The following is an 11,080-nucleotide window of genomic DNA, read 5'->3' on the forward strand; positions in this document are numbered from 1 at the left end:
TGTGCCCAGGGAGGACTCGTCGCAGGATTTTATACTCGTGAGAAAAAAGTGTCATTGCGTGTTAGGAGCCCCTGCCCTCGTCTCCAGGTTGTAAAAAGAAGGGGCTTTTGGAGGGAAGTGAGAGGAAGTAGAGCATAGCCTATTCTCTTTTCTTAAATTTCACCCTGAGACCGAGAACGTACCTTAAACATGTTCAGAATGCATTCTCCTGGATGTGGAGGAATTACATTGTGCAGAAAATTATATATACGTGTGCAACCTGTTAACGTTGATGTTTTGTCTGTAGCTCCCAAAGCCTCCAATCATTAACCGTTCAGTGGACACAGTGGTTAAGAATCCTGGACTGAGTGGGGCGAGCTAGGTTTAAATTTCCCCTCTACCAAGAACATCACTGAAAGATTTTGGGCTCATAACTATCCTGTGGCTTAACATATCTCAAAATATTGTAATGGGAGGGTCCATGGAGGAAAGTTAGGATAGTAATGGATTAGCATCTGTGTTAGGACCTTTAAAAACTGTTGTAATATGCTGTATATTGGGCATTTATTAAACATGCAGACTTTTCAAGGCCACCAGCTAGGCAGATACAGTAGTAGTAGGTATTTTGCATCAACAGCAGTAGCCCAGGGCTAGGAAGCATTGCTTCACAGCTGCCAAGATTTTCATTACCTCCTTCTGGCACACATTGGAGAACTCATTTACATGTCTACTCTAGCAACCACCAATGATTTTTCATATACCAAACTTTTCTGAATCTAATATCCAGCTCAGAAGCTGTTTTGTACATCCTGTTGAAATGAATGGAGTTTGTACACAGATGGACAAGCTAGGGGGCGGGGAGGAATGGTGTTTTTCTGCAGCAACCGAAAGCTTATGGGTTGATTTATACAGGCTTATCAAGTAGTGAGCTGCAGTGTGAAGAATTATAGATCATAATGTGCACTTCACCTTGTTACTCCCTTTTTTGATATGCTGAATTCCTGATACTATGCTTGTGTTGCCTAATAATAGATTCACAAAATACTCCAGGCCTGATGTCAGTTATAAAAAAAAGAGGTTGCGCTTGTAAATGGCATAACAGTAATTAACCAGTAGAAGCAAAGCCTTCAGCAGCCACTACAAAAAAAAGGGGGGGATTTCCTTCCCACTGTCCCTAATTAACAAAGCATACAATCCAATAAGAAGCCCCTCTCCCCTTATGCTAATTCCATTATATTCAGAGGCCTTACCCCACAAATTTTCCCTGGTAGCTTCTCTCCTATAGGTCAGTTTTGCCTGTCTCCCATTCTATCACTCTCACCACTGCCTAACACCTGCGTCTTAAGGTGTCTTCTCACTGGGTTGTGCTTCTAGGTAGGAAGCAGCAGTTACTCTTTAGGATTGCTTTTAATTGCTAGAAGCTGTTCTTGCATTACTACCTGAGAATCAGGAAGAGACCACCTTCTTCTCACAGTGGATATTTTCTCAGTATATATTCAGTACCCCCTAGAGAAGTACTGTACTGATCTAACTCCATCTTTTATGCTTTAATAAGGTCAAAGGTTGAGGTTTTTAATTACATTGTATGTAAATTGGCAGATCACTTAACAGCATTTGTTACTGTTCAGGGTTTTTTGAATAGCCATTGTTAATAGATAATTATCAGAGTCTGCATTTTTTGAATTTATTTTCCCCTGCCTTCAGTGCCTAAAATCCACTCCCTCTCCATAGCCATGGTACTTGTACTGTATGCTTCTAGTTCAGGATTATGTCTGATGTAGTTTACTGTAATCCAGGAAAGTTTATGCCAACTTGTTTTGCTTGTTTGTTTTTAAGAGCAGTGCCTTAATTATTTTTAGCAAGCTTTCTTCTCTACTAGTTGGCACAGGGAGGGCCTTTTCCTAGATACTGTAATGTGAAACATGTTCTTCCCTGAAGAAATCTGAATTATGCACAGGAAGCCTTAGTCCCCACATTACAGAACTTAGTCCAGGCTGCAATAGGTATGAATCATTTATTGGAAGTTTCCAAATATAAAACCATTTCCAAACCAATATTCTACAAAAAGAAATTCACAAAATGTGTTTTGTATTCCTCCAGTGCCCACTGACCAAGGCAAGCCACATAAAGAGAGATCATTGCAAGAATAGGGTGGAGACTTTCTTTCCCCTCCCCCATTCACTCCTCCTCCTATTCTTGCATCACCAGTAACTGCAAACATGGAGCCCCAGCACTTCTAGGTTCTAGCAAGAGGGAACACACAGTAGCCATTGCAAGTCCCTCCCTTTGGGAGGCAGATACCAAAGCAGTACAATGAGGACAACATGAGGGTCAACAAGGGGTACGAGGAGCCTTCACCCAATCTTCTGCATGTGATGCCACTCCTCCTGCGGCAGGGTGTGGATGGCAGGTGGAGAAATGAGAAAATTTAACTTAAAAGCTATGAGTTAAAAGTAGTCCATGCAAAGACTACATTCCTCGCCATGGCCCAGGACTGCATACTTCATGTTTCAGTAACAGAGCCTCTGATGCTTAGCCTAGTCAACACTAGCCCTGTAGCTTGAATGTCTGATGCAGTCTCTCAGCCTGTTCCTTTAGAGTCTGGATCTCCTCTTGAATGAAATCTGTCAGGGCTTTGCGCATCTCCATCTGCAAGCAGAAAGAGCCAAAATCAACAAAGCCGTGCAAGCGCACTCATAATGATTGGGCCCAAACACCATGTGAATTCATAAACAAGATTTAGGCTTTGGTTTGGCTGGGTACATACATTCCGCTGAGCCCAAACTAAACAGACTACCTTATGGCTTAGTATAGGGTATGAATCCAGCTAATGCCTTGCCACATCAAAACCCTGTTGATAACCTTTCCCAATCCAGTGCTTGCCAGATGCGTAAAGATACAAATCTAAGCATTCTCATCTAGCATGCTCATATTTCCAAACACTTGGTGTGAATCATACTGAGGAGGCCACCGTAAAGTCAGCATTGGCAACCTCTTCAGTGACTGGCATAAGATTAAAAAAAAAGTTGAAATTTCTCTTTAAATGTAATTTCTTGAGGTTCCATGGATGCTTCTGTGACTGTTGCCTATGGACATCATGCTGTCAACCTCTGCCATGCCATACTTGTCCTGTCACCACCTCTGGAGTGCAGCTCTCCAAGTACCTTCCCTCTGCACTCACCGCTGACTTGTTTTCTGACCGCAGCCGCTCTAGCAATGGGCGGACACTGAATGGCCTCCCAATTAACACAGTGATTTTCTGTAAGGAAGAAAATACCCTGTGATGACAACTTTCCTAGCGAGGATTTCTGGAGGCAGTGTTCTCCATTTTTACAATTTCTATGCCAACTGTAATCCTTTCTCCCCTCCCCCATCCAGCTAGACCAAAAACCCCTCACCTGTCCAACTCGGGGCACGTAAGGAGGTTCATTGGGGAGTACATCATTCATTCCTAGGGAAATTGAAAGACAGAATATTTATTTTTGATCCAAGACCTGATCCTTGCAGGGATGTCAAATGACAACATAAAACAGGAGTCCTACATATTTAATAGTTGCACAGAAAGGATCGTTTTGGCAGGGACTCAAAGAAGAACTTGCAGTTCTAAATCCCCAGTATTTCATGTTCCTAATGCAAATAGTTTACACAGATATATATTTCTATGCTCAGCTAATTGGGCAGAAGTTCTTAGAAGTTTTCCCCTAATGTTGTTATCCTGTTCAAACAGGATCACTGCAAACCAGTTTCTCTCACCCCACACAAATTGGCACTTACTCTGAACATTCTACATCAGGAGGTGGGGATTATGCAGTCTTCTAGGTTTTGCTGAAATCAGCTCCCAGCATTCTCATCATGACCACTGATTTCTGGGAACTTTAGCAATGCCTACACCCTATCCGATTCTCAGTAAAGTGTAGAGGGGTGGGATGGAGTCAAAATTGGCAAGACGGAAGATGGAGCACTGCAACGCAAGCCTTGCCCCATTTGAACATGCACATTCAAATGCTAATTCATAGCCACTGTGCAAATTTTGTTCCCCCCTCCCCTCCCCACACTCCTGATTGAGTCTCACCTACATGCCAGAGTGGCAGTATAATCGGGTGCAGACGGCACTCAGCCAGAAGACGCCCAATACCTGGAAGAAAGAAAAAGAAGCAGAAGTAAAAGCAATGAGGTTGCCCCAAGAGACTCCTCACTTCCTAGAAAAATACCTACCCCATTTGAAGCGCATGAACTCCTGAGTCATGTTTACTTTACCTGCAAAAGAAAGATGGAGAAAATGTGGAGCAGTTGGGTACACTGCAAGGCCCCCAGTGATGCTGGCAGTCCCACTAGGGCAGCAATATGCTCTGAAACACATCCATGCCTTCTAACCCCCAGCAAGCTCCCAGAACAGCTTCCAGATATTGCTACCTTCGGGGAACATGTGCACCCAGTCACCACAGTTGAGCTTCTCTAGTATATAGTCCATGCCTTTCTGGTAGACTCCATCTCCTGTGGAAAGAAGGAACAGGTCGAGTTTTTCCATCCCACCTGCAAAGGCAAGCTCCTTACCTACCCTGGGGCTCCTAAAGCATACATCCCCAGCCAGACTATTTGTCATCCCTGCCTAGCAAAAAAGACGTAAGTATCTGTAAGATTTTTATTTAAAGAGCCCTTTTCATCTGCAAAGCAACTGGTGATTTTTAATGGATCTATGCAGAAACTTTATGATAGGGCACTATTATTTTCATGGAACATGGCAAGTGTAACACTGGGAAATAAAGGTCCAAAGACCTCTTGCTGCCTCAATGTTGAGTGAGGATCTCAAGATGGAAAACTACTTTTCAGCTTGATTTGGGCACTTCTGACCTTGGTCCTGACATCACCTCTCCATCCCAAGAATTGCCTCGGTTAATGAATCCCACAAAAGGGGCACATGATTCAAATTTGCACTATTTGAAGTGATATTTCTATGGAAAATAGGGTAACTGGTTCCATCTCAATGGAAATAGGCAATGAAAAATTTTAAATATGAATGTTTATATGTATATTAATAAAATATTACAGTGATTTTAACATGCAGCTGAACTCAATTTTTAAATTGATCAAGCCAACCAACCCCAGCATTAAATGTTTCTTCTACTTCATTATTTTTTTCTTTCACTCTCTTCAAGAAACTTAAAGCTTTTTTCTGAATGGCTACTTTGCCAAGGGAAATGCTTTTTTGATTGCAATCCTCAATCCATACTGTTAAAAGATGCTCTGTTTCTATTATTGTAGCACTTCTATTCCTTGTAGATGTTTGCAAACCACAAAAAGCTGATGCAACTTTACCTTTTTCTTTTATTTCCTGTGTGTTTTATAATATTGCACACTGTAGAGTCAGGCATTCCAACATCTCGTCCTATTTTAGCATTGCTATGACCACGTTCATGTTGTTCAATTACATCAAATTTTTGCTCTAATGTAATAACGAGCCTCTTCTTTTTTTAAACTTGTGCTGTTTTCCTCTAATGGTATATTCCTTTTCTCCATTTTGCACCATGAAAATTAGCAGCATCTAAAACCCCAACCGCAACTGTGCATGCACCAGCTTCAATTGCGCATGTGCTAGCCTCGCATTAACTGAATTTGGGGTCACATTAAATATGACCTGGTATCAATTTACAATTCGCACTAAATCAAATATCACAGTAACCACAATCTACCTGATTTCCCTATCAAGTAAACCAACAACATACCCCGGCAGACAGGAACGCATCGCCCAAGGCTGAAGAAACAAGAATGCAGCTCCTTGGTGAAGCAGATATCAGCAGCTGTTGGAGTCCTGAGAGAGCAATAAAATATGTCACAATATTGTCGTATGTTCACCAAACCCACACAACCGGGACTGAACGGGGCCCCTTCTTTTTTCAGGGAACAGCCACTTTTCCTCATGATTACCACCGCATCTTCTGCAAGTTCCAGACGTGTCGTAATCTCAGGATTCCTGCAGGAGACACAACATTAATTATGGGACTTATTCAAACCTGTCGCTACCAGCCAGAAAAAAAAATGCAAACATAAAAAATCAGGCCATGTCGGAAAGCTGCTGATCTGGCTTTGCAGTTAATAATGGAGATTTATTTCGCAAATCGCTACTTGGAATGTTTTGTGATTTGGGGCGAGCCACAGATTCACTGCTTTGATTTGAGATGAAAGAGTGGCTTAGATTCTTTTTTTAAAACAGGAATGAAGTTTTCCTCTGACTACCTTTCAGTGTGGAATTTATGATGATGATGATGATGATGATGGTTGGTTGCAGTCAGCCAGGTGTTTAGACTGGATTTGGCATTTTTGTCCACCTATCAAGTCCTTACCAAGGACTATTATTATTATTACAGTATTATTATTATTATTATTATTTTATCATCCCGCCTTTTTTTTAATGTAGCTCAAGGAGGCAAACATACCTAATACTCCTTCCTCCTCCTATTTTCCCCACAACAACCACCCTGTGAGGTGAGTTGGGCTGAGAGAGAGGGACTGGCCCAAGGTCACCCGGCTGGCTTTCATGCCTAAGGCAGGACTAGAACACTCAGTCTCCTGGTTTCTAGGCCAGCACCTTAGCCACTACACCAAACTGGCTCTCTTATGCCTCACATTTGGTGGTATTGCAGCTTTGCTACATATTGAATTTTTTAAAGAGGATTTTGTGATAAAAATACCCTTGCTGAGACTCCAGTTTTAACTCCTGGGTGGCTGATTGCCCATCTCAGGAATTCATAAGTTGTCTCAGTCACAGAGATTGGAATCTTGAGGGCATGGCTCAGAAGTTTTACCACACTGAACCTTCTTGAAAGAAATATGCTTCTGTGGATAAACTATGATGGAAAGTATTATTCAAGGTGGGCCTGAACTTATTACAAGCAGTAACAAGTTAAACAACAGGTACCATGGACACATCATTCTAGTACAGTTATACTTTAAACCTTTGCTTCTTTCACTCATTTATACCTTTTTCATAGTCATAGTGAACATGATTTGTAAAAAATAGAGGCAGGTAGATAGCTAAAGATAAATACCAATATATCTGTATACTGAATGCTAGACATTGTTTGCGACAATGTACAGGAGTATGGAAATATTCTTGAAGAAGGAATGCAAGAACCAATAAGAAATGATAACTTTCCTGGGAAAGAAGAAAAGGAGAGAAAGAAACTCAGGATAAACCTGCCTTGATTCTGTTTGGTATAAGAGGGGGCACAGGGATACTCTGACAGGTTTTCAAGATTCCATTATTTATACCCTACAATAGTAAAGTAGCATTCCAGTAGTCCTGTTCCCTGACCTGGCTTACCTTGAAAGGCTGACAGACAATAACCATTGGTTCAGTGACTTAAATATGAGATCTGTTATAGCGTTTTTACCAAATGAATGTTTGATGTGTTAGGAAAAGTATCAGAGAAAATTTTAGAAGACAAAAGTAATTGAGATCAAATAAACTCTTTAAATCTGTTTCTATTTCACTAGCATTGCTTTGTTCAAGATCATTTGCACTGGAAATCCTCAATTGCTTTCTTGCTGCAAAAATAGCTAGAGCATCTAATAAATTTGCAAATGATTAAATATTTGGCCAAGCAAGAGCCATTAATTACTATGCTGTTTCCTATTCTCATTTGCTTTTGGCCGAACCCTGAATCACCTGCTTCTGCAACATCAGCAATGTAAGCTCCAGACCTCTGCAATTCTCTTTCCTTTTTCCTCTTTCTTTTCTTTCCTTTTTTTCATGTAAAAACAGTGCATGCATCAACCAATCTATTTCAATGCATTCATAAATTCTCCTTGCCTGAATTATGTTGCTATTGTTACTGTTGTTACTAGATGAAGTTAATGATAATCACGGCAATAGTATTATAATCCAGACTACAGGTTTACATCTCTAGCCCTTAATAAGAGCAAATTAAAAGACCATAATGCAAGTTCTGTGAAAATGGGAGAAGAATCCCCTCTTGATTGTTAGACTCCAAATCGCAAGAAAACGATGACCCAGTCTCTCAAAAAGAAAAAAAAGAACGTTTTCCTCAAACTGGCAGCCCTTCCCTTCTCATAGCCTACCCCAAAGATGTGGATCGTCCATGCAGGACTGATGATTGCAGACAGTCAAGAGGGGGGTTCCTGGTTGGCGCTTCTCAATCAGCTCATAAAGAACTTCTTCATTATGGATATTCAGCTTGTTTACATACCCTGAACAGAGGATAACAAGGCAACAGTGTGGAAGGCGGCAGGTACAACACTTTAGATCAGGGTTTCTCAGCCAGGGTTCCATGGAACCCTGGGGTTCTGCAAGAGGTCACTAAGGGTTCCCTGGGAGATCGCAATTTATTTTAAAAATTATTTCAAATTTGGTCAACTTCACATTAAAGAGGTAAGTTTCATTATTTATTTTTAGTTTAAGAACACTGTTAATGCATACATACAGACCTACACATGAAACAAATATAATAATTTTGTAACTTCTGGCCTATATTTGAGCCTGAATGTGCAGGGGTTCCCCAAGGCCTGAAAAATATTTCAAGGGTTCTTCCTGGTTCAAAAATTTGAGAACGGATGCTTTAGATAAAACACTCAGATGGATTTTATTTATTAATCACATTTATTTTATACAGTTCCAAGAATCTAATTCAGATTGGAGCAAGACAGAATCAGGATTTTAGATTTCTCATATTCTGTATACTTACAGTATTAATTACTATTATAGCATGTTTTGGGTGTTCAAAGAATTTCATACATATGGGCCCAGCAAAGAGACCAAGGTCATAAGCTAGAGTGGAAAGTCATAAAAGCATCCCAGAAGAAAGGAATGGAAAATTATCTCTTCACTGTTGCCAAGAAAACTGCAAACAAATGTCCTGGAGTTGAACTTGACCTGAGGAGACTCAAGTCAAGAATTTTGGTGACTCTTGCCCTCAGACAAGACTGACCAGTGGAAAAGGTAAGGTATATAAATCAATTGAGTATGTTGATCAATCCATCCCTGAGCTAATATCCACCACTTGTTGTTCTTCGCTGGTCTACTGGGGTTGCTAATCATGTCCAGAGCATGGAAAAATGAGAAGCCGCCTTCTCCAAAATCTGCATCATATACAGAAGAACCAAGACTTGTATCTCTACCAGTCACATGGAACGTGGGCACAACCTTAGGTTTTTGCTCTTCCTATCCTCCCTGATAATGTAATCAAGGAAGCCTGGGGTTACTGATTTGCTCAATCTGTCGAGCATCTATCGATCAGTCATCAGTCAAACAGAGTGGAGGTGATAAATACTCACTTGTCCAGAAGCAGCTATAGGTACCCACCAATCCCATGACCAGCCTGCTGGCCAAATTCCATGGCAGATTTGGGGCCTGAGGAAAAGGCCATTTCACCTCCAGGGGCATCTTTCCATCCCTGATGATCCTCTAGAGGCAATGCTGTCAGCTGTCCCTAAGAATGGAGAGACAGCAGGGTGCTTTTCAATCAATGATTTCCACTAGATTTCTCAGCTCACCGAGTTTGCTTGTCCCAAATCCTTCCCCTGCTAAGAGGTTTCTGTCTTAACTTGCAACTGGCACCACACCCCCACAGGATCATCTCTGCCCAAGGATTGCCACACAACCTTAAAAAACATTGCCCTGTATTTTGCAAGAACTGCTACAGCCATAGAAGGTTGGACCAAAAACACCAAAGACCTCTCTCCAGAACCCTATTACATGATCATGACACCTCAGATTATTGTTTTTCTCTTTGTTTAAAGCTAGTCATCATCACAATTAAGTCAAACCATGCAACTGAAAGAGAATGCAGCTGAAATATAATGGCATGCTTATATGAGCCAATACTATATAACATATGGCCACATAGTTATATGCCATTCAGAAGCTGATAATATTAATTCCACCTCCAGGCAAACTATTAACAAAGCGTATCAGTATCATGGTGTAATGATTGCCTATCCTAAAACACCATCAGACTCATGAACAGGTTCATAAAGATATCTGATTTATTAAAGAATAGTATGCAGGATCACAAAGAAAGCTGAGAATGGAAAAAGCGCGCCAAATGCAAACTAAAAACCCCTCGGTACAGACAAGATCCCTCCCCCCATAGAATCTTCCCAGGCTCACAATCCCAGGTGCTCCTAATGGCTTCTGATGGTCCACCGGAAAAGTCCTTGAGTAGACCACATAACCCAAACGCATTCCACAGATACAGAGCTTGGCACAATGTTTCACAGCAGGTCCCTCCCACGATAAACGCACGCCAGCACCATGGCATGTGAAAGGTTACGATGTACAGTACACATTGAAACAGTGAACATGACAAATGGATCCACCCCAACTCTAGAAAAACAGGTCTGGGATATGAAAAGGGTGGCATATACTATTATTAGGAGAATAAAAATTTTGAGATGCACATCACATGAAATGATATCAAGAATAACATCTGGGAGAAATAGGAAATATTTGCAGGTAACACAAACTACACTCTGGAGTAATCCCACACCCATTCATTCATCTTTAGATTGGCTCTCCACTGCTTTAAAGGTCTGATTCTCAATAATTTTAGGTGCAAGAAGAATTTCCCAATCTCAGTTTCCTTCTACGTTAGCACAGCTCTCTCCTCAGTGTACCACATACGGGCCTCAATCCAAGTTACCTTCAGAGATGGTTCTCAATACACAAGCTGCCAGTAGGTATATTTTAACTGAATAATGTTAACATCACTATAACAATATTTAAAGTTTCTTTTTTGGAACTGAGTTAACAAGCATGTTTTCAAAACAGCAGAGGAGTCAGGCATCAGCTTGTTCAGTGGTCTGGCTGGAACAGCAGGCCAAGCAAAAAGGCATCATTGCAGCTTTATACTGGTTGCTTGCCTACAGTTTATTCCACAGGAAAATACCCACAGCTAAAAAATATTGCTGGGATACGGGAGAGGAAAAATGAAGAGATGCATAGCTCGAAATAGCAGCTGACAGTAGGTTTTCTGCATAAGAGAATTTGAACAGAACCAGTTTATCTGAGCATTTTATTTACTTACTTATTTATTTAATTTTCATCCCACCTTTACTGTTTTTATAAATAATTCAAGGAGGCGAA

The 11,080-nt window shown here is 41.0% G+C and overlaps 1 protein-coding gene across 3 annotated transcripts; it reads right to left on the reverse strand.

Moving 5' to 3' along the window:
• Positions 1-1,980: 1,980 nt before the first annotated feature.
• TAFAZZIN (tafazzin, phospholipid-lysophospholipid transacylase) lies at positions 1,981-9,425 on the reverse strand. Of its 3 annotated transcripts, none has more exons than XM_063294209.1 (10): positions 9,299-9,425; positions 8,059-8,187; positions 5,905-5,950; positions 5,703-5,788; positions 4,393-4,473; positions 4,195-4,236; positions 4,052-4,114; positions 3,378-3,430; positions 3,161-3,238; positions 1,981-2,628 (listed from the first exon to the last, which is right to left on the reverse strand). In XM_063294209.1, exons 1-10 carry the CDS (start codon positions 9,360-9,362, stop codon positions 2,527-2,529), a joined length of 744 nt encoding a protein of 247 aa, XP_063150279.1. In that variant the 5' UTR covers positions 9,363-9,425; the 3' UTR covers positions 1,981-2,526. The 3 variants fall into 3 exon arrangements, with proteins under 3 accessions (XP_063150279.1, XP_063150277.1, XP_063150278.1); XM_063294207.1 differs by having other exon boundaries at positions 9,271-9,425; XM_063294208.1 differs by lacking the exon at positions 4,195-4,236 and having other exon boundaries at positions 9,271-9,425.
• Positions 9,426-11,080: the final 1,655 nt, after the last annotated feature.

This window comes from Candoia aspera, chromosome 2 (assembly GCF_035149785.1).
Source record: "Candoia aspera isolate rCanAsp1 chromosome 2, rCanAsp1.hap2, whole genome shotgun sequence".
NCBI classification, from domain to species: domain Eukaryota; kingdom Metazoa; phylum Chordata; class Lepidosauria; order Squamata; family Boidae; genus Candoia; species Candoia aspera.